At 43.4% G+C, this 24485-nt stretch overlaps 1 protein-coding gene across 4 annotated transcripts in view; it reads left to right on the forward strand.

Annotated features, from left to right (window-relative positions):
- Positions 1 to 24485, forward strand: part of ehbp1l1a (EH domain binding protein 1-like 1a) — a 58801-nt gene that overhangs the window by 28867 nt on the left and 5449 nt on the right. For 2 of the 4 annotated variants that reach the window (XR_013936259.1, XM_080486500.1), the window contains exons 1-11: positions 15833 to 17608; positions 17858 to 18026; positions 18697 to 18863; positions 18941 to 18989; positions 19090 to 19590; positions 19674 to 19713; positions 19796 to 19836; positions 19922 to 20033; positions 20280 to 20379; positions 21741 to 21814; positions 23622 to 23736. Coding sequence is in view for 3 of the 4 variants with exons in the window: in XM_080486500.1 (XP_080342626.1) it covers positions 15849 to 17608; positions 17858 to 18026; positions 18697 to 18863; positions 18941 to 18989; positions 19090 to 19590; positions 19674 to 19713; positions 19796 to 19836; positions 19922 to 20033; positions 20280 to 20379; positions 21741 to 21814; positions 23622 to 23736 (3128 nt within the window). In the remaining variant the exon portion in view is untranslated. Of the gene's footprint in view, positions 1 to 12999; positions 13631 to 13730; positions 13786 to 14003; positions 14196 to 15832; positions 17609 to 17857; positions 18027 to 18696; positions 18864 to 18940; positions 18990 to 19089; positions 19591 to 19673; positions 19714 to 19795; positions 19837 to 19921; positions 20034 to 20279; positions 20380 to 21740; positions 21815 to 23621; positions 23737 to 24485 lie in introns of those variants that run through there. The other 2 variants (XM_080486501.1, XM_080486502.1) reach the window with 2 other exon arrangements.

Below are 24485 nucleotides of genomic sequence, written 5' to 3' on the forward strand. Positions count from 1 at the left end.
CCTGCACCAATCAGTGGTGTTTCTTTGTAGGTCTGGATGCAGGAGAAGCCAATGATTCTGTTTGGTTGTCAACAAGATCGTCAATGATCGCTTCCTGCATTATCCCAGGCTCTGATTCTTCCATCTGGGGGGTAACTGGTTGAACGTTCTGTCCAGGAACATGTGAACAGGAGGAGCTGGGGGTCAAACCATTGACCTGGAGACAAGCCGTTGAGCCAGTCCACCTCCCGGGTCACTGTGGTTAAGGATGTGGTCCAGAGCCGTGGTCCGTGGCACAGAATACATTGTGCTGATATTCAAACCCATTTAAACCTGGATAGTTTCTAAGAGAAGATGAAAGACATATGGAAACTAGAAGAAATCAAAGGGTGTAGAGACACCCACCCACCCACCCATCCATCCATCCATCCATCCATCCATCCATCCATCCATCCATCCATCCATCCATCCATCCATCCATCCATCCATCCACCCATCCATCCATCCACATTCACACCTATAGGACATAGCGAGTCAACAATTAACAATCATACACATTTCTTGGACTGTGGGAGAAAACCGATCTATGTGGCGAAACTGACACTCAAACAATAAGAACATGCAAACTGCACAACAAACTCCAACTGCAGCTTGTATCAGTGACGTTTTCACCACTGCTCCACCGTGCAGCCCTGCATCGACATCCAGATGTACAAATTATAACAAAGTTCCATTTTTAGGTCGATATGTGAAAGGTTTCCTAGTAATTTCATCTTTGTGCAACTTGACTTTATTGTTTTGGTCTGCAGTTTGTATAAGTACAGGATTCCTTGGTTCACAAATGAATGTGGTTGTTACAGCAGTGGTTCCCAACAAGTCGTGGAACAAGTCAAGTCCAGGCTGAGCCGTGGGCTCATGGCCAAGTCGTGTCCTCGCTACCAACACAGTCCCGCCCAAACCATCCAACCACTGGAGTCTATTCAATTTAACAAGACACAAATGTAATTATTATTAATGGTGAACATGAACATAAACAAGGCACTTTTAGAAAATTACACTTTAGTTCTACTTAATGTTTTGTACATCAGCATAGATAAACCGTGCTGGTGTTTGCAGCTGTCTTATAACAACCATAATAACAGCTTTGTGAGATCAGCAGTGCAGAACGGCCGTCATTAACCCCCAGGAAACTCCATTCCTGGTTCCCACATGTTATATTATAGACAAAGGAGCGACCGATGACGGGAGCAAGTCATTATTGTCTTTGGCAAATACAAACAGTCAATAGTCGACGCCAGCAAAACTCAAAGTCATAAGATGTTTGTTTGTGTTGCTTAATTCATCTGAGAGTCAAACAAACCCGGTGCAGCTTCGACAAATATCTCGTTAGTAGCTCAGAAAAAAACCCTTACTGCTACTTAAAAAAACACTTTGCAAGCCAGCTGAAGGCTCAATTATGCTGACGTTAGATACAGATATGCATGAAGCCTATGGTTTGCACACTGCGTTTATTTGGTCTGGGTTTCGGTCCAAGTCGGGATGTTTACAGTCTAGACAACCTGAGCAGTACCAGCAGTCAATGTGGGCAGATAGTGTTGAGAATACAAGTGGATAACAGATGGTGGGAGCGCTGTAAGAGCAGGCGTGGGGCTCCTGGAGGTGTTTCACTGTCCTGCCATCGTTGCCACCTATCTTAGTTCTAAAAAAGTTTTTTTTTCTTCCCATTTGTAGAAAACTTTAGGAACTTTATTTTTCTTCATGACATTTGTCATGAAGAGGTGGACTGAATGCCAAATGCTCATTCCACCGTCTGGAGTGCATACATCAGTGTTGGTGCTGATGTAGAAGCATTAATGAGCCTCAAGTTGTGCAGCATGGTTTGGCTCGCCGTTGTTTAATCTGACAAGCCTTCGGTTTGCACCTTTGTCATTTCAGAAACTCCTGACTGGTTTGGCATGTGAGCACTGATGTTTAAATGAGTTTTGGGCTATAAACAGAACTCAGCTGCATTTCATTGCTTGAAGGAACTAAAGGCTCTGGTTATTGATATGCAATAGAGAGGTGATATGTTATTGGTTTGAATGACTCCAGAATGCTCCAAGTCATTATAGGATACAAAGGACATGAAATACAGGATTTCTTTTCTGTTTTTAATGTAGGATTGCATGCTTTCCGACCAAAAATTTGATAAAAAAATAACAATATGGAAAAAGAAATTTCACTGTCAAAATTGTTTGACCAACAACTCTTTTCAGCAGCGCTGGTAGTATAATTCATGATCTATTGCAGGGCTTTTAAAGTGTGGGAGAATGATCCCCTCCATACAGTGGCTGAGCTTTGTCTCACGCCAAATAGCAACAATTGTTTAAATGATGAACCGCCTGATGCGTTTTACATCATACGTTAAAACACATAACTCTTCAAGGTGCTTTTGATATAGTCTGCATAAGTGTATTATTTTTAGGGATGCACTGATACAGATACCAGTATCAGGTCTAATACTGCACAGAGTACTCTTACTTGTAGTTGTACTTGTAGTTGTACTTGTAAAAGATCCCCAATACAAAACAGCGAGTATTGCATGACGTCATCTGTCAGCATCATCATATGCAAGAGAGCACGAGCGATGTCTGCGGTTTGGAGATTCTTTATTCTTAATGAGAATAACAAAAGTAAGACTGACGGTGAAGCTTGATGTCGCTCGTTGGTTTAACCTCTCAGCACGTAACTCTGATCCTGCTACGTGCCACATGCTACATGCTAAAGAGTTTCAGGCTCACACACCAGCGATGCTACATGCTACATGCTAAACATGGTTAAAGCCTGGGGGGATACATCGCTAGGATGTGAAGATTTGTGTTTTTGAATAATAGCTAAGATGTGTCATATTCCGTCATTCAAAAAATCTTGCTCAACATGACTAAAAGCTCGCATGCTTCAGATGAAGACAGCCCCTTTTGCTTAGTTTAGCACTTTGCAGCAATCACTGTCAAAGCTTCCTGTGATGCCCAACAAATTCATTATTTTTCTCTGCCGCCTCCTGATTTAGTAAAGTCTCTGCTGTGTGCTCTGAGACTCACACTGAATTGGTAAAACTGACTCCATGTAATCAGACCGCCATGTTCATTTTAAAGACACATAATGAACCCATCAAAATATCTACTTTCCAAAATCAAGCATTTATCTAACTGCTTGTGTCCACCCTTATGAATTATTTTCTTTAAAGGATTTGAAAGCAAGTCAATCAGAGTCATATTGTTGCACCGACCGCCTGATCTGACAGATATGCATGCAGCATTCATGACAGCTTTGGCTTCTTGGTGTATCCTAATCATTGCAATGAATTGAGGAACTTAGTTTGGTCAGTGATTGTTTTGAACATCACATTTGTGTAACTCTTATTTCATGTAGTTCAGTGTCTTATTCGTGGTCTTTTTCTTGGTGGATTTCTGTGACCCTGGCCTGGATGATGTTGATTTAGTGAAGTTATAGTAACTCTCATCTGCATTTGTTTGTCCCTCAGACCTGAGAGTTTGGCCTCATTACTGGCTCTTAGCCCCAGAACGCCTTTAGCCCCACAGGAAAAATATGTTGAGTGGCCCAAAACACAGACGGATGAGACCGAATTAAGCCCAACAAGAACTGTCAGCATCCAGCCATCACTTTCTCCCTGCACCGCTGCACCAAAGCACAACCTGTGTTTGAATGATCCAGCACCTGCTTCAGTCCAGGAGTCTCTGTTTAAGCCAAAAGGCCACTTTTCCCAGATGCCTATTCAGTCAGAGATTCTAAAAGCTCAACCAGAGCTGGGTCAGCCGATGCCCCATTCTCCTCCAGAGCCACAGCCTGCCTGGAGCACTCGACATGGGCCGTTGCATTTCCCTCAGATTGCTGCAACTTCTGTCCCAAAACTGATAGGACGAATAGGAAATGCGAATGACACCGGAACAGTGACTAGGAATTTAGGGTAAGTGTGGCATCTTAAGCTATCAGTTGAATTCTTTTAGTAGTCTTAGAACTGTACGTAATTGTAGTTTCTTTAAACTCAAAAGTCTCTTGTTGTGACATCAATATTTGATGTAATCCTTCAGAAATGGGATCATGCCGCCCTCTTGTCTCAGAGAGTCCAGGTCTGCGTCTCGTCCAACTGTGATGAAGAAATCCTCAGAACCTCAGTGTGGACCACAGTCCATTGTGGTTGTGGATTCTCAACTGGAGAAGCCACAAAGAACCCCTTCAAACAACAAGGCTGCTGTTCCAGTGTCCGGTATATGCAACACAGATCCTTCAGATCAAGCAGCTTCCAGATCAGCACAGCAGCACACAACAGGCATTTTATCAAAACAAGACAAGACGAGACAAGAACCTCTTACAAACTTTACACCACCTTTCACGGGTGTGCTTGGTTTGGATTCAGTACCTTGTAGGATGGAGGAAAGACCTACAAATTTGGCTTTGTGTAACAAGAAGCCACTGCTTCATGGAAATGTGAGAGTTATGCAACAATCTGAGCTCCAAAGCTCCGTAGCTGTGGTGGAAGAAAAGTGCGTCTACATATCTAAAATGGAACTTGGTCCTTTGAGTCCCTCAGGAAATCCATTTCCCCTGTTTCCATCACTTTTAAATCATGAAACCCCTGCAGAAGTTACAGATGCCAAAATGCGCTCAGGATGCCCACAGTATTCTATGATTTCTGGCATGCCATCGATACGCCCCTCACAGACCAGAGAGTGGCCAAATGAAAACAACTCATTGTTACAGAGGTTCCCCAACAAGGGTTCACCATCACTTCAAGATCATATAAATCATTTCTATGAGGATAGCACAGCATTTGCAAACATGTTTGCCATATCACCAACCTGTTTCCGGTTTCAAAGTACTCCTGGATTCCCATATACTTTGAAATATGAGCCAGATATAAGACATATTTTACCCACATGCCCCAGAATCTGCAGCATTCCAGGAGTAGCGTCAATTGAATCAGTGACAGAAGATGAGAAAATTATTTGGGACAAATGTTCTCTGTGGAGAAAACCAATGCAGATGAAAGAAACTGTTGTTTCAAACCCCAATGTTCAGGTACAAGCTGTCCTTGACTTCAATATGACTGAGATGATGGTAGCCATGTTGCCCACATGCCCTAAAGAATCGAGTATTCCAGGGTTTCCTTCTGATCCGAGGCAGAAAGCTTCAAACCCTCCAGAGACAACCTGTCTTCTACCTACATGTCCCAAACAGGCTTGGATCATCGGTATGCCTCATCAACAGAACCTCATGGCTTTTAATGATGACTGGCATACTTTTGGGGGTATTATTTTGGAGAGACCAATAAGACGTTATCCTGTTTTAATTCAAGGGAAGTCCCCTGGGAATATGGAACATAATAAAGCCATGGTAGAATTATTACCATCTTGTCCTCAGAAGTCTACCATTCCCGGCTTTCCATCTGCTCCACACAAAGAGCCGAGTGCAGTTTGTTTTCCAGCTGGATCAAGCCAAGACCCTAAAATGGAAGATTTCTTGTTTACTTGTCCAAGAAAAACTAGAGTCATTGGTTTGCCTTCAAATGACCCAGTCAGTACTCACTGTGAGGGGCTGGTTATACCCAGGAATATTTTAATGGAGAAGCAAATGAGAAAAGGTGCGGTGTCTATTCAGAATATTCTTCCAACCGCTGCTCAGGATCAGCACAAAAATAAAATTTTGAGTTCAGTGGCAATCTTGCCCTCGTGTCCTGCAAAGTCTTCCATCGTTGGTATACCTGCAGCGCCCCAAAAACTAAAGCCCAACATTGTGCGGCTTGTGGCTGGCGTCCCTTGGCAGACCCAAATCCCTGGCATGCCCTCTCAATACCAAAGCAATTTACTGAACAACAACTGGAATGCTTTGGCTCAGTCAACTAACAAGGCATTTAAGAAAAGTAGACAAGCTTACATTTCCCACTGGAAACTAAAAGATGCAGAATCGATCAAAGGTACGGTTAATATGATTTTCGTTTGCCCACAGAAATCCAGAATCTTTGGTTTACCTTCTGCTCCTCGACAAGAGCCCAGCATGATCAATTTAATACATACATGCCCCAGAAAGAGTGGAGTCTCTGGTTTGCCTTCAAAGACTGGGTTCAAGGTTGGCTTTTCTAGTCATGAGGAATGGTTTCCACATAGGTTACGATGGGAAATTCCAGCTATCAAAAGGGAAGGTCAGATGATAAATGCGACTTTGTGCTTTGATAAGAATACGTCTAAAAGTATGTGGAAAATGTTACCTTCTTGCCCTGAAAATCCAAATGTGGCCGGTTTTCCTTCTGCTCTGATGTTGACATTTGCTGGTAGACCAACTATGGTGAGTTTACTCCATAGTTGTTTGAAGGGATCTAGAGTTCCTGGAATGCCGCTTAAAGAAACGACCAAAGATCAATCACAATGGCTCATGGAAAGAAAGCCACTGCTCCTCCCCAGGCAGCAGAAAGCTGCAGTCATGGTACAATTAGATGAGCTCAGTGTGCTCTATCTCGACAATGACATGATCATGAATATGTTCGCCATGCTGCCGTCTTGTCCACAGATAGGCTGTTTACCAGGCTTTCCATCAGCACCACCACCAAGTATGACATGTGTGCTACCTACTTGTCCAAGACAATCCCGAGTTTATGGGTTACTCTCTCGATTTCACACTGAGTCTGGTGAAGAAGAATGGAGTGAAAGCAAGAAACTATTATGGGAAAGGCCTGAACCCAAACCTGCAAGATCAGTAATACTTAAAAATAAAATGGCTGCTAGAGAAAAAGCAGTGGTTAGTATTATGGTATCAATGTTGCCACCCTGTCCCAAACAATCTAGTATCCCTGGAATTCCTTCAAAAGCAGGAAACAGGTCAAAACAAACTCCCAACATGTTCAAATCATCAGCCACCATCCCAACACACAGTAACGTTCTGGGTCTCCCAGCGAAGAGCAGTGCAAAAGATTCAGATGGTTGGCATGTGGATAAGGATGCAGTTTGGAAAATGTCACTTCGAACATTTGGAGTTTTTTTGAAGGATTTTGCAGTCGAGGAAAAGCCACACAAAGAAATAATGCTAAGTATGCTTCCATCATGTCCACGTCAAGCCCTGAGCCCTGGATTTCCCTCTGCTGCACGACACAGGAGCGTTGATACCACAGTAGAGTCAAACCCAGACATGGTACGGATGTCAAAATGTTGCCCCAAACAATCAAAGATCATTGGTTTCCCCTCAAGAAGCTCAATCTCTTCGGGCCCTGAACTATTTTGGCCTGTGGTGGTCGGAGGACACTGCGAATCCCACCAAACCTATCATTCTCATCGCAATGAAAACTTAAAGGCAGGACTGTCTTTTGACTATGAATGTGTAAACAGTGAGCTGAGTTCCAACTTCACCTCAGTTCCAAATATGGTAAATATCGTGCCTTCTTGTGCAAAAGCAGCTTTGGTTCTTGGGCTACCGTCAACGCATGAGCACCTTTCAGGACAGGGATGGCCACTCCATACAGCACTCTTGGTGAAGTTAGGAACACGGATGGTGGTGAAGGACAAAGAAAATATATCCAATCAACAGATTTTACTGAAAGAGCAATTGTACAGTGAGGTTTCCATCGAAGGCATAGCCAACAAAGAAGTGCTGGAGGATGTCGAACGGAGTGCTAGAATGGAAGTATCAACATATCCTGTTAACGCTAAAGTCAAAGACTTACCATCGTCAAAGTCTGAGACCTCCGGAGTGAACAGGACTGAGATGTTATGGGATGAGCAGCACCAAACTCAAACAAATCATGACTCAAATGAAGCAACATCTACTCTGGGAGTGTGTCAAGATGAATGTGGCACTTGGACGCCTGTTGAGGAAGACACTGCTGTTTTAGAGAAAGGGTGAGTGAGCTGGAGAGTTTCAGTTCTCTCTGTTATATGGGCAGCTTAGTTCCTGAAAACTTTCATTTTGACGTTTTGCAGAAACTTGCATTGCAGAATGTGGCACTCCATCCCTGATTTGCCACTTTTCTTGACTGTTAAGAGGAGGTGGGTTGCCTTGCTTTGCACTGTGATAAAGTCAGTTTACAATGATATGTGTGCATTTTGGCGCCATCTTGCCTACTCATACGGAGCAACATTTGTCCTTGTGTCTGTCATATCTTGAAGTTGTGAATTATTTTGTTCAATTCAATTGAATTCAATTTTATTTATTTAGGCCCAAATACAAGATAGTCATTTTGATGCATTTTTACAAAACCCAACAATTTCATATGAGCAAGTATAGATGATGCCAGAAAGGAAAAACTCTCTTTTAATAGGAAGAACCTGCAGAACCAGGCTCAGAGGTGGAGACTTCGAGAGAGAGAGAGAGGGGGGGGGGGGGGGGATATGTAATTGTGAAACATCACTGTATGGAGAATGAGAAAGGGGAGAAGCTCAGTGCACTAACAGTCACCCAGCAGTTTAAACCTATAGCTGCCTCACTGGAAGATGGTAAGCTGTGCAGAGTTTTAAGCAGACAGACTATTTACAGTTATATCAACATGCAGTTTTGGGAACTTTCTAATTATTCAACATGATGTGCTGTCTGAGAAATCAAATTAACACGTCTAGATGGACTGCAACAATCTCATGACATCATGCATGTCGACTTATGGTTTATTTAATTAGATTATGTCATCAATGTGCAAAAAAAAGACATGTAGCAGCAGGAAGTCAACTTAGAGACATTTCTGTAGTAAAGAAAATACAAATTCATACATTTGATGTAAATGACTTCATTAATCCAAGTGGTTTTTATATTGCTTTTTTAGAATTGGGTAAATGGGTTCAGTTAATTTTGAGCCCCATGAGGGAAAGTTATTTCGATGAGGGAAATATTGTTACCAGAGAAATGGAGGCTATTGAAGTGCTAATAATCAGAGGTCATTTTAGAGAAGTCACATATTTTCAACAGAATCAATAGATGTCATTGCATCACATTATGACACTGTGGGTCAGAAGTCAGGGTTGATCCTGATAATACTCTGCCACTGCTGCTGTCAGGTTGCTTTCAGTGCTGTGCAATGTGATGCAATGCTTTGGCTTCAATGCAATGAATCCACTACAGTGGCAGTGTCTTTGTGTCACGGTGAGCCCAGATGCAGACTCAGTCTCAGGTCAGGTAGTTCACAGAGTTTATTTAGAATCGGAGCGTATGAAATCAGTAGGTAAGTCCAGAGATGAGCAGTCATCAAACAGGCAGAGGTCAGGACATGAGTAAGTCCAAAGATCACACGAGGGAAGGGCTAGAGTCATGAGACGGGGCTTAAATACACACCGGGAGGGGAAGAAACAGGTGACACAAATCAAACATCAGTTGCACACCGAGGGAGGGTGAAACGGAAGGGTCAGTGAACGAAGATGCAGACAAGACCGAGACAGGGAGAGACGAATGGGTATGAGAAGCAGACTTGACAAAGACACACAAGGGACCTTTACACCTTCAAAATAACAGTTGTGGAATTAACCTGAGCAACTATTGTGGCTTGGTGTTCGTTTTGTGGAGTTTAGCTCCTTAACTCTAGTGGACTGGCTGGTGTGACTTTGAAATGAACTGCATGTCTTATATTTGCATATATGACAACAAAATACCTATTGCAATACATTTTGGACTAATGTAAGAGTTCAGGTGTGCTTACAAGTTGTGGTGCATTGCTATTATGAGAGTGGATTTGTTGGACAGTTGTGAAAGTGGAAGCTATGACAAAAAATGTGTGACTAACAAACTGTTTCTGTGTGACAATGTACAGTTTTTCTATCTTATTTGGATATAAAGTGAAAATGTTTTCGCTTTGAGTACAGTAAAACCTGTGATGTAGGGACGCCCTACAATCCAAGGGCAAGTGTCCCCTGAAGACAGGTGTCCTCTCTTTAGAGGGACAGGTCACCAGGACAAATTGTAGGACCAGTTGATATTGAAGGAACCAAACACCAATACAAAGATGTATACAATATAAATGCATATATACACATGTATTAAGATGTATAGAAAATAATTTTTAAGTAAGATTTAATTTACTTCAGGGACCACATATAGTCCAGTTTCATCCTGAGTGGACCAGACTGGTCAAATATTGCTATAATAACCTTTACATTTACACTTTTTCTTTGTTGTGGTCACAGTGTGTGTAGTAAAACTGTCTATATTTTTACAATATAAAACAGTACTGAAAAGTATTCCAATGTCAACATAAAGTCATTTTGAATGAAACATTCTGGTGCAAAATACAATGAAATGTCATATAACCTCCTTGCTTGGTGGGACCAGATTGGAGCCCCTTAGTCGGTTTTGGTTCACGGGCTTTATGTTCTCTGCTGTTCAGCGAAAGTCAAACTTAAGTACGCGTGACGCCAAAACCATCATCCACCCTGTGCGCTAGGCTCCGACCCTCTGCGGGGATTTTCGGGGTCGTAATGTTATGTTACACCCATGAAAGTGAACCCGGAGTGTGGTATGGAGGCAATCATGTATCACCCGCAGCCTGAATATTCTAATAATCCGGTCCAGCCAAGTATTTTGGCCGTCTTAGTGTTGCTCAGCTTGAAATTTGCCAGTAAAACCTGTCCGTTGTCCACGTCAGGCAGGTGTCCCCACCGTACGGTGAGTTAACAGTTAAAAGTGTGCACATCGCACAGCGATGTGTCCGCTCAGTACAGGGTGTCCGCTCTTACCGGGTCCCCTCCTCAGAGGTTCTACTGTACCAGACTTGCTCAGTAATATGATTTTTTGTTTGTTTGTTTTTAAAGAAGAAGAATTGTGTTTGCATTAGGAATTGCACTAAAATGTTCTTTTTCTCTGAAGAGTTCACTGAGATTGTATGTTTACCTTCTCTCCAGAGAGGAAAGCCTGGTTTCACCTCAACTACCATGCCCAACTATTATTGGTGCACCAGAAGTCCAATTCCACATGCAGCCACATAATATTGAGGAGCAGCAACAAAAACAGGCTCCAGACAGAACCATACAATGGGAGGAGCTCCCCAAAGTGCCAACAGATAAATGTCCATCAGACAAGATGATCATATGGGAGGAGCTGCCAAAGGCAACCACAGAAGAAGCTCAAAACGTATCAGAGGAAGAAATTAAAATGATCACTGAGATGGTTGATGAAGAACAATTGTTCCTTGATAATTTCCCAGTGTTCTGCTTTGGCAATGATGATAATGAAATGAAGAGCAAGGCAGAGTCTGCTGCCCCTGACCTAATGCAGACATCTCCTGAACTTAGTGGCCAATTTCAGTTTCCAACAATTGAAACAACTGAATCCTCTCTAGATAGTGTGTGTACCTGGAACTCATCAGAGAATATTGAAACATCAACCACAGACTTAGTTCTTAATCTGGAAGATGTGGAAAACAGAATGGATGAACACTCTCTTTATGTGGAAGTACAAAGTCTGCCATGTTACGTGAAGCCTGAAACAGACTACAAACAGTTCACTCTCTTGGAAACCTGCTGCTCAAGATCAAATATTGCTGGCATGCCGTCCAAACTCCCTGAAAAGGAAGACAAACAATGGCCTTTACATCCAGAACTAATATGCAAGAAAAAGACACAAATGAACCAAGTGACAACACGCTGTGAATCTGAACAGGCTGAAAAGAGCAATGAGGAAACCATTTTATTGGCACCATCTTGTCCCTGGGAGGCTAGGTGTCCAGGGTTCCCTTCTCTTCGAAAACCATGTTCAGACTATTATGAACCAAATGATGCAAACCTGTGTCCATCGGAGCCAAATGTATCAGATCCCATATCTATACTTGATCATAGTTCATTGATACATAACCAGGAGCCACTTCTGGAAAACAAAAGTAAAACTGAACTCAATCTTATGTCAGTGTTACCAACAGAAAACAATGCAAAAACACCAATGCATGCATTGGCTCCATCCTGTCCTATTGTGTCCCGTATGGCCGGTTTCCCATCTATTCAAAAAGCTGACAGTAAAGAATGGGATATGAGTAACCAGCCTTTATGGGAGAGGGTGGGAGCGGGACAAGGGTCTGTAATGCTACTGGAGGGCACTAACAGCAAAGACTTGAAAGGAGTTGTGTCAATTGCACAAAGTTGTCCGAGAGAGTCACACATTTTCGGCATTCCCTCTGTTCCAAAACCTGGAATCATCAATACTGACTTAAGAAATATGGTCAATATAGCAAATTCATGTGCAAATGTGTCACAAATAGCTGGCTTCCCTTCAAGTCTGAACACAAAAGATTGGTCAATAAGCAAGAAACCGTTGTTTGAATCAAGGCTGAAAGAAAAGGCGAATCCACTGACAATATATATGAGCGAGAAGAGAGCAATAAAAGCAATGATTTCCCTTGTGCCATCTTGTCCCAAAGTGTCATGTATCCCTGGTTTCCCTTCGGTGCCAAATCCCAGAATTGAGTATTATTGCCCAAATGTAGTTAATCTCCTTTGTTTGTGCCCACTTTATTCTACGACACCTGGGTTTTCTTCAGTTGAAGTACAAAGTGAAGCACAATGGATTAACGAAATAGACGGATTAATGTACAAGCCACGCCGGGATGTTGATTTTCAGGTGAACCAATGTGCAGTTAACACAGATGACCCAAACTATATGGTTTCTCTGGTTCCCTCTTGCCCAAGACAGTCATTGATTCCAGGCTTCCCATCTGTTACCCGATACAACATTCTAAGTCTGGCACAAGTTTGCCCCAATGCGTCCTGTGGTGCAGGATTTGCATCCATTGATGGAGCGTCAAAATGGCCATGGACCTTTGACTCGCATACTCTGTTTTATAATCAACCAAAGCCTGTGGTAATTATGACTGACAGTCCAAAGGAAGATGGACAAACTATGAAGACAATGATAGCTTTGGTACCATCTTGCCCGGAAGCATCCAGAATTCCTGGATTCCCATCTGCGCCTCAGCCCAAAGCCAAACTTGAACCTGATATGACAAGTTTATTATTCTACTGCTCACGTGCTTCTACTGTCAAAGGTTTCCCATCTATTACCACAGTTCCAAGCACAGGATGGCTGAGCGAAACAAAACCATTTTTGATAAAACCAGAGAAAAACCAGATAACAATGCAAATGGATTATCCTGGCCAGGACCAGTGGGACTCCTCCTTCATAAAACACATGCTGACATCGGTGACTTCCTGCCCAAAACAAACCAGAATATACGGTTTTCCTTCAGCTCCAGTCGTAAGCAGACCACCAGACATTATCAGCTTGTATACATCTTCTCCATGCATTTCGCTTGTGCCAGGTTTTCCATCAGCAAGAAGACTCAGCTCTGAATGTATAAATGCCCAAACAAAAGCAAGAGACAACATGACCTTGTTTAGGCAGCTACAAAAAGAGAAGATACATTTTCTTAGATCTACAGGAAAAGAAGATGATAAACTGGATGAATTAAAGTCCATGACAGCGATGGCTCCATCATGTCCACGTGTGACTCTAATTCCTGGGTTGCCAAGTGTTTCACAACCGAATCCAAAGGAGGAAGAAGTATTGCCTATTCAACTGCCATCTTCCTCTGAAAGCCAAACAATACAAGAGCAGCCGTGTGACCAATCAGATCTGACTGACAGCAGAAGCCTTGTTGCTCCCCTCATAGCTGTTAACCCCAGAACAGAACATGAACGTGGTGAGATGCTTTTACTGTTTTACTGTGGCTACTCAAAGTCATATTCAGCATCATTTGTGGTTTGGTTTTCATGTCTTTTGAAATGTTGCCTTTATGACAGAGGACAAACTGAAAACTGTTGACAAGCAAGCCACAGAAAGTTTTCTAGGGCGTAGGTAAGTGGATAAGCTCAACATCTTAACATTTGTTTGCTGTGAAAGCAGTTTAAGTGCGAGCCTAACCTGAAGAATTCGGCTCATAAAGGTAGCTTTGCTGTGCATGATGGATTCAGTAGATCAGTCAAAGCATTGCATTTTATTTGAATCTCATTGTTGTGGTGTATTAGCTCTGTCTGTGGAACAAGCTCCACTTTCCTTTTTATTTGGGTTTTCAGTGAATCACAGGAAGCGATGATCACAACAAAGGAAGCCCAAACGGTGAAGAAACCCTCAAACACACCAGAGCCTGTAGGGAATTTGGGTTGGGAAGTATTGGAGGCAGAGGGGACAGTGACAGAAAAACAAGCAGCAAAGGTGGAAGAAACGTCTGGATTAGTGAAAGCTATTGTAGGTGTTTTCCATAAAGGGTAAGTGTGAAACCGGTGTGGAACTAATGCTTGGAAGCATGCAAGGTAGTACTGGCTGGCTGCTGGTGATCCTGAAATAGAGAACGTGCTAATTCATTGTTCATTTTTTGGAATTAAAAAACAAACAAAAAAACAATCTTCCAATGTTTGAATTTAGATACTAGTCTGTGGTAAAAATTAAATGCAGAGTTCATTTGCATGAGACTTTATGTCTGTATTTATCTATTTATTCATCAAAATAATTTTTTGCATGGTTTCAAGTATCGTTCACTCACTCCATTATTCATTCATTTCTCTCAGTTATGAAACAGTAGCATCCATTCTGGGGCCGTCTAACTCAGCTTTAGCTGCAGTTGATCACCACCCTGAGGTTGTCTCATCTGTGGAACAAAAAGACAAGACCACCAGCCCTTCAGAGGAGGTTTCTCCGTGTGTGGCAGACAGCACGACTCTCGAACAGAAAATAGAGGGAAATATTGAGGTTGTTCAGAACCAGTCTAGCATTGACTATCCAACAACTGTTGAGCCTTACATGGGGAACTTAGCAGATGATCGATCAGCGTCTCCATCGCCAACTGCTGCTGCTGCTGATGATGATGATGATGATGATGATGATGATGGGTATTTAGTTAGTGCAAGTATGAAGAAATGGCCACCTTTGACAGAGGCTGATATCACTGAAATATCAAAGGAAGATGGTGAAGAAGTGGAGGAAGGAGAGGCCTCTGTTGATCGGGGGGATGCAGAGGGGAGATTGCTTGCAGGGCAGGACAGTGACAGTTTGCAGAAAACTCTCCAGACGGAGGTGCAACAGGAATGCAGTACAACAGTGCTGTCGTCTTCTCAGCTGCACAAAGGGTGAGTGCTGGGAGATGTTTGGTTGCACGGTGTGTACATTTACTGCATTTATGGCGATAACAGTTTTTGTTGAGCTGCTTATGGACATCTTTTAAATCACAGTGTTCAGTTTTTAGTTATCGCCAGACATGGCATTTGGATGTGGAATGGGGACGCAGTATTTCTTTTTTCATGATAAGGTGTGAACTTAAGTTCTGGTTTGTCTTTATAACAGTTTGTGCTTTACATTGTCTAAAGCTGCTCTGCCTCTCAGTTTGTGCAGATTGAAGGTGTGGTTGGAGATGATGTGCATGGTACAAATGTATGATGAAATTGAGATCAGCCCATTCTGAAGCTTGTCCTTTCTTTTCCTCAAGCCCCCAACATACAAGCAAGGAAGATGTGTGTGCTCCTTCCCTTCAGTCAAACTTAAATGAGTCAATTCCAGATGCAGATCAACCTGTCGAGGTTCTATTGGACAAACCTCCAAATAATGAAAGTCTGAGTCCAGCGAGACCACAAGCTGATATCACTGCTCCTCAGCGAGGCAGAAAGCCAAAAAGAAGAGTTCCAGTGCCTCTGCAGAAAGGTAGTGCTCAAGAGTCCACTGTTCCAATTCGGCCACTCAGAAGAAAAGATAGTTTATCACCTGACCACAAACAAAAGTTGTCTGTTAAACCCAAAACTGAAGTGGGTCCAGTTAAATCTGTGAAGAAGGAAGCTGCTGAAGAGATAAGTCCTGCACAACCTGCTGCTGACCTCGAACGATTCGGGAATGAAAAGGCAGAAGAGAGTAGTGTTCCTCCAGGTGTACCTATGAATGGTTTAGACAAGGAAAGTGTAAGAGGGAAAGTAGCATTACATGGAGGGGATGATAAACACAAAGGGAAAGCTGAACCAACACAGATATCCATGCCTGTCATTCCACTTCCTCGGCTAAAGAGAAGAGATGGTAGTTTACCACCTGACAAGTCACCACTGCCACAACAAGATGTGAAAGTTAATCCTGCTTTCCTAAATGATCCTGATACTCTTCAAACTTGTCAGGGAAAGTTTGATGTTGCAGACTCTCGAGAACTGTCACTGAACATTGATAAACTGAGTGAAACATCCATAAAAACAGTTCGTTCACAAATGACAGAAAGAGAAGAGCATAGAACCAAACAGCATTCTGAAGAAGCTGATGTGGTTGGGAGTGGGTCTGTCCAGAATGATAAACTATCAGTCCACTCAAAAGACAAATCCCTCATTTCTATTGCTGATTCACAAGTCTCCACTTTCTCCCATATAATTCCAACATCAGACATGAAAGAAAGTGAAAGCATTGGCGCAAAGCCAGAACCAGAAGTTTTTCATGTTGAAGAAACAACCCCGCTTTCAATCATCAAGAGGATACGTCTTCCTCGGTGTAGCAGCAAACTTCTTTCAATCAAAACTGGCCAAAATGAACGTGGAACCGAAGGAATCACGACTCCACCTGTGACAATTGCCGATATTGAGTCAGTAAAACCACCTGCAGTGGATGGTGAAAAAAAAATACGGAAGCCACAGATTTCTGGCGATGCAACTTCTTGGGAGTCAAAGGATGCACCGATGATTGAAGGTGCAGAAAAGGCCAAACAAACCAATCCTGTTCCAAGGCCTCGTGGAAGGAAACGTCTCAGCGGCGCCTTCTCAGATGATTGTTCAGCTGCAGAGGGAACTCAGTCAACTTATGAACCATCTGTGGTGCCGCACTGTAAAGATTCCCCTCCTCTTCCCCCAGCTGACGAACACTCCACATCTACAGCTGAAGTCCAGTTAAGAAAACGCAAACGCAACATTGAGATAAATGTTCAAGAGGAGGGTGGTGATGGCTCAGAAAAGACCTCAGGCATGCCTGTACCAAAGCCGAGAGTAAAGAAACGTCTCAGTGATCTTTTCCAGGATGACACTGTCATTTCTGATTCTGAGGCCGTTGACCAAAGTGAACAGTCAAGTTTGCCTGTTCCATTGCCCCGGGCAAAAAAACGCCTGAGTGCAACTTATTCAGAAAGCCTGCCACCCGGAGGCAATTCAGCGCCTTTAGAAATGGAAATGCTGAAGAATATTCCACAAGATGCAACTGTTATCAGCAAGGAAACCAATGAAGGTTCACTGTCACTGGATTCAAGTGTCGTCTCGGAAGGAGGTTTCGTGGCAGTCCAAGCTGAAGACGAGGCAGCGTTAGAGCTGGAACGGGAAGTGCTGTCGGCGATGCAAGAAGAATTCCCCCAGCCGTCTCCTGCAGAAGAACTTGAACAGGCTCTGGAGGAAATCATTGAGGGTTGGACCTTCACAGAGAAACCAGCTGTTTCAGAGGATTCAGAGAAGGCAGCAGAGGCCGTGTTTGAGCAGGATGGCATGGAAGAAGTCCTGGAGGCAGAGGTTGATCGGTCCCTGGCAGCCACTGGTGCTTTGTCTCAGGATGACTGGCTTCATGTAGAGGATGAGAAAGACAGTGAAGTGATGGACACAAAGAAGGAATTGAGAGATGAAGAGCTGGACTTTGGCTTTGTGTCTGTAGATGTAGCTGCAGGTTGTTCAGAGAACCAAAGGTAAGACTAGGTGAAGCACGTGAAGTGGTTGGGGCGGGGTGCATTCATAACTGAAATATTTGTGTTTTGCAGTAATTCTCCCTGCATAACTCAATCCATTTGTTCAATAAATAACGTTATCTGTGTGTGTGGTTTTCTTAGCAGCATGTTCTGGAGCATCACCAATAACAAGAATTTTGTGCAAGTGTGTTTTGACAAAAACTTTTCATATGTTTGCGTCTCCTTTCTCTCTTTCGATTTTATTTCCAGACAATCTGAGAGAGAAGACTCATCAGGTCGGCCGACACCGGTGCTTCGTGGCAAGAAACGTTTAAGTGGCTCGTCTCTCGATGACAGCAAAACACAAATTGCGGCTCTTCATCCAGACAATGAAGCAACAACACCACAGAAAAGACCTGCAGACGGAGCTGCTCTCGATGTACGTTCACTGTATTCCTGTGATCGGTTCAATAATATCACACTACAAGTTGTTGTGAATATCAACACAGCCGTGATTTGGTTGTTGAAGATGATTACAGTTAAAACAGCACAAGAGTGAAAACGCATTTGTATCCGGTGTATGTATTCATGCTACTGAAGTCATTGTTGGTTAACCACACACACTTTCTCTCTTCATGGTTATTTTAACACCCGTGTCAGAGAAGATCCTGTCAATTCCTAGAACTGAGGTTCTGGCTTGATAACTATTGTACTAATACTGTGATATGTGTTGTATCCTATGACTTGATTCACCAGTACACAACCTCACTGTCACTGCAGGGTCATGTCAGGCTGTCTGTCTAGCAGCAGGAGCTCAGTGGAGGTTAAAGAGACAATGAGCCTAAACTTGGGAGTAAATCTTCCACAGAATGTCTTTTACAAATAAAATGAACATTTCACAGTTTCCCAGTCGGAGTTCAGACCTAAATGCAACAGAGAGGTTGTGGGAAGAGTTCAGAGTTGAGAAAAGTCTGTTGGACCTTTTATTGCATTTTATAATCAATTCATGCAGAAAACCAGGACAATTCAAAAGGTTCTCAGATCTTTATCTCCCCACAGTGTTTTAAATGTCTGCTGTCATTTCACATTGTTGCTGATGTGTGTTTCAGAACCACTTGACCAGCCCGTCCTTAGTAACGTCCAGTAAATCTTTGCTGGAATGGTGTCAGGAGGTCACACAGAGTCACAAGGGAGTGAAGATAACCAACTTTAGTACCTCCTTTAGGAACGGCCAGGCATTTTGTGCCATCTTGCATCACTTCCACCCTGAAAAGATGTAAGACTGTTATCATACAGCTCACGGCACACACACTGTTCTACATGGTCATCTTACTCTCTGTTGGTCTTTTCTAGTAATTTTGAAATGCTGGACCCATATGACATCAAGCACAACAACAAAAAGGTGAATGTGTCTTTGAAAATATTTCCTTAATCACATTAAGCATTGTTGTTTGTGAGTAAATACTTATCCGTCCCTCTATTTCTTTTTGTGTCCGTCTCAGGCCTTTGATGGTTTTGCTGAACTTGGCATCTCCAGACTGATGGAGCCTTCAGACATGGTCATGCTTGCAGTGCCTGATCGCCTCATCGTCATGACCTACCTGAGTCAGATCCGCACACATTTCACTGGACAGGAGCTCAGTGTGCTTCACATAGAGAAGGACAGCAATGAGTCCAGCTATGCAGTGGCTGCAGAGCGGGACATGGAGGAGGACCCTGAGGCTGCGGTCCGTTACTGCACCCAGAGACTCCAAGAGGAGGGCATAAGTTTGGAGAACAACGACAGTGGAAGCACCACTGAGAAGGAGGGTCAAAGCAGCAGCGACGCGGTTCCACCACCCAGAAGCAAACGGCAGGTTGGAGGAGCAGCCGGAGCTCCGTGTCCAGTGGCACCACCCAGGACACACTTCCTGTCCAAGTCCAGCTTCTCGCATGTCAAAGATGCTGATTTGGTAAAGAAGCGCAGGTCACAGCGCAGGACCGGGTCATTAGATGAAGGAGAGGTATCCTCTCTTTTTATTTTAAACACTCTGCTACCTTCGGCTCATGTGCAGGTCTTGAAAACATCTGCTTGTTTTCTTTGCAGGTTGTTATGGGGCAAGAAAACCGCAGAAAGTCACTAAGTGGTCAGTTCCTTTGTAAAAGGACTCCTGTGTTGAGTGTCCTTTTAGATGGGAATATTTTACTGTTTGTGTGTTTGTCTTGCAGAAAGAGCAGATGTGGCTGAGGAGGGCAGGCCAGAAGGCCAGGTCAGTCTGGAACCAAACAAGGTTTTTCCTCACTGTTGATCCTCTAAGTAACATGTTGGAGTTGAGTGTGTGTCTTTGTTTCCAGGATGCCAGCCAGTATGTACTGAATCAGATGGAAGCCCTGGAGGCGGAACAGAACCACATTGATAACAGAGCGGCGGTTGTTGAAAGGAAGCTCAGACAGTTGCTGGAAACCGGTAAGCTGTGGGTTCTGAACCATCCTAGAAGGTACATTTTTAACAAGAAGCAGAGGCGATGGTGTGTCGGTAGTTCTCGGGCCTCACAGCGACAAAACCACTCCTGTTTTCCACCCTTTGCTGGATAAAAGAGTTTAAAAGATGCACGGATGGATTGATGAATAGGGAAGAAATATTTAAAAGTAATGGTCACTCAGAGAGACAGAGAGGGCCAATCAGTGACCGGAGGGTGATTTTGTTCTGCAGGCAGCGACACGCTGGAGGAGGAGAGGCTGATTCAGGAATGGTTCGTTCTGGTCAATAAGAAGAACGCTTTGATCCGACGACAGGACCACCTGCAGCTGCTGTACGACCCACACTGCTTCCTGCTCGCACCACACCCACACCAGTAGTATTCCAATGACGCTGCCCTCTGCCCACACAGACTGCTGGCTCAAAACCTGTGTTCACTATATCGACACTAGAATAATTTCCAAAATCAGTCGCTCCGCCTATTTATGGGACAGAGATGGTAGCAGGATCTCTCTGTGAGTCTCTGAAGCAGGGCAGTATGCTTTTAAACTAGATCATGACGGCAGGATGAAAACTATATGATGTACTTTTCTTCATTTTCGACAGCTGAGCAGTGACACACAAACAGTTTATGGCTTACACAGCCGCCTCAGTCCTCAATCTAAGTCCTTTCTCATTCGCTTTGTAAATTCACACACAGACAATGTGAGGAGCTGCAGACACACACCAGCTCTCAAATCAAAGAAGATGATCCGACTGGTTGGTTGACATCTCGACGAATAATCATCAATCAATAATCAAGTGAAAAAGAACCATGCCCTGCACATCACACACTGCCATTACAGACCCGTACGTCCTGCAGGCCATATTATTGCCCTTTGGATTGTCTCTGATTATTTATCTGAACACATGAGGTCAGAATGAAATTGTGAATCTGATGAAAATTTGTGTAAAAGTTTTAAAAAAAAATATTTCATTGTACATATTTTGTGGAGCCGTCAGTTTGCTACTCTAACAAAGTTTAGCCTTGAAAAATGTAGCTCTTTGTAAAAAACAAAACTGATGGACAATGTCAAGTGTTTTTACAAAACATTATTATTGACCAAAGTCTGAAGCAATGTTGTGTGCATCATGTGATGGAGATAAAAGGCTGGGTTCAAGAGTTTTTAGGAATATGTGAAGTCTATGATGTAAAGAAATACAAGAACGTGTTTGATGCAGACTGGAGAAAGCAGCTTCAAGCCACCGGCGCTCCTTTCTTTTATTCAGAGATATGTTAATACGGAGAAGAATCTGTTAGGAGTTATCTGAACAGAACACTTTTAGCATATTTCAGTAGAGAAGGTTGGATGATGAATGATTGATGGACTTCACTTAGCATCCCACAAAGCTGCTGTGTGATGTACGGAACAATTATCAGGAGCACTTCAGAGACACTTTGGCACAGAAACATGCAGCCACCCACATGGAACTGCCGCCCTGGTTTCAATGGAACAGCAGTTGGTAAAGTCACTTTGTCAAACTTTAGCTGTTGGTGCCGTCACGTAAAAAAACTTATTGAAGCTGCCAACTACATACACTTACACAGTTTTAACAAATCGCAGGCTTCATTTCCACAAATATTAACAAGATTTACTCAACAACAGGTCTGCCTGATGATACCAGCTGTTATGACGCATCTTTCTCCACTTGCAGGCTGGAAGAAGAAGACTTGGAGAGAAAATTCGAGCTGTTAAATAAAGAGCTGAGGGACATGATGGCAATGGAAGGTACTACATGGTTTCTAATAGCAATGCCTTGCTCAGAGTGCAGTAGGAAGTGCCCTCAGACCAGCCACCATTTATTTTATAACGGCAAGCCTGCGGCTTCTATATGCTGCCTCAACCTGTTGAGGTATCGACTTCACTCCACCTCTGAAGCCGCGTCCACATGAGCCAAAAACATCTTTTTTCTCCCTGAGGTTCTCCAAAAAAATTCCATACACACCTCACTATTAACTCTGCTCAACACAAGGCTTCAGGGTTTGTAGTACACATGCCAGGCCTTTAGGCGGTGCTGTGACTCACCAAACACAACAAAAACGCAGAAGAAGACAGAGCACATAGAAATGTGGAATTAGACTCTCGCTCATAGACTTCTAAATAACTCTGAGTTCTATAGTTCTATGGCCCTGCTCCTCCTGCTGTGAGCGTCAGTAGCTTCTGCAGCTCGAATGGAGCTTGTAGTCCGTGATTGTTGTGGTTATTAAGGCCAATCCATGCTCTCCGCAAGACACGTGTGTGCAGTGACGTCAAAATCATCCTCCACCCTGTGTGCTAGGCTTCGACCCTCTGCGGTCAACCGCGCAACCTGTGTGCACCGACTGCTCATGCTCCAGAGCTGCTGGACGCTTGTGAGGAGATCCTCCGTCTCCCGTCTGAATAATCACAATCTAAAACTAAATAAAGAGCCAGAGGCTCAGAACTACTGAAGTGAAACATAAACTACTTTAGGAAAGGTGGAGAACGCCGGGCAGCAGAGGTGGAGATGGTTTTGAGATCGTTATGTTGGAACGTTAAGGAAGTGAACCCAGAGTGGAGTATGGATGCAATCATGTAGCGCCTGCGGCCCGGCACAGTCTGCGGACGAGCCTTGCGGAGAGCATGGGAAGGCCTTTAGGTGACATCGCGGACTGCCGTGGACGGTGATGACATCATCGTTTTCCACAGATGATGGTCTTTGCCGTCCACACCTCACAGCCGAGCCGGGGTTTTAGAATTTCCCCACTCTGGGACCCGTGTTCAAAAAAAACGTTTTCGGGCTTCTTAAACGTCGCCTCCTGTGGATGATCGGTTTGTTTATGTGAGCCGGTGTTCTCGTGTGGACGGCCTTTATTCTGCACCAAGCTGTGAGCAGCAGGACATTTTAGTCCTGGAAACCGTGAGTTGTTTCTCCAACACATTCCATACCAGCTCATATGAAGTGAGTTGTAATGAGTTTGGAAGCCACTTGTCATTGTTCGCTGTGTTCCTCCAACCATTACTGAACCATGGCTGTGTGGTGGTGGTGGTGGTGGTGGTGGTGGTGTGCATTATCCTGCTGAATGAGGCAAATTCCATCAAGGAATACTGTTTCCATGAAAAGGGATCCGCCTCAGGGAACCGCATGCTCTTAGCAATCATGTGATCATGTAAGCATTGCAATCACAATTTGATTTACTCTTCATGATTTACATAAACAAGTATATGATTTTAATCTCTTTGTGCTTTTGGATTTCTAAATATAGATTCTCTTTTCTTTTTCGAAGCCCAATGTGTTGTGTCCGATCAATTCAGCAGCGCAATATTTGGCTTTAAACATTTTCCCTGGATTTGTACGTGTTAGTTCTTCAATATTTTGAAATATTGAAGTGAAATGTAATCATTTGTCAATACAATCTCATGCAGTAGGGCTCCATTGTCTTGGCCAATGCTTCATGTACTGTATATTGCAAATGTTGATGTGGAATATATCGTGCAGCCCTGCATCCTACCTAGAACTTGTTTATCCTCTGTCATCCTCCTCTTCATCACATTCATTCTTCTCCCTCTGTTGCAGAGTGGCAGAAGACTCAGGCTCACACTCAGAGGGAGCAGCTGCTGCTGCAGGAGCTGGTGTCACTGGTCAACCAGCGAGACCAGCTGGTCCACAGCATGGACGCCAAGGAGAGAGGGTGAGACGCACACGCACATGCACACGCACACACACACACACACACACACACGCACACACGCACACACACACACACACACACACACACACACACACACACACACACACACACACACACACACACACACACACACACACGCACACCAAGTCAAAATCCCACTTTTCAACACCAGATAGTACCGTGAGTCGTTAGAACAAGGTGGACTGAAGCAGCATTGACGCTTGTAAATGTAATAATAAATATTAGAATATGAAATATTAAACCTCGGAGGCGTTACTCACCAGTGCCACCTGGAGGAGGATTCTGTCACTGCACCTGTCCGAGTTTTGTATGAACCAGTTGAATATTGTCTTTGTCCAGTTATAGATGCTCATGTCATCTTATGCTTCTTGGACGGTCCAGTTACAAGGAGGACAGAAGTTCTAAAGTTGTTTGTTGTATTAGCAGAACAGGAAGTTTAGATTTTTTGTGTGTAATGATATTTGTGTGACTGTTATCAGATCCATTTGTGCATGATTGGTTCTTTACGTACTCAGATGTCGATATGCTCAATGAAATGTGTCTGTTGGTAGAAGCACCTGTAAAAGTCTCCATCTTCACCTCCACCTCTGACGAGCCTTTCAGTCATGATAAAGATTTGTACTTTTCTTTTCCCATGCAGTAATGTTTCTTCTGTGACCACTGATCACAACTACACAGCCACTTACAGTTTTGCTAAAACATAATTCTGCCAACTCGGCTGGTTTGAT

Source organism: Lipophrys pholis (genome assembly GCF_963383615.2).
Source record: "Lipophrys pholis genome assembly, chromosome: 18".
NCBI lineage: Eukaryota > Metazoa > Chordata > Actinopteri > Blenniiformes > Blenniidae > Lipophrys > Lipophrys pholis.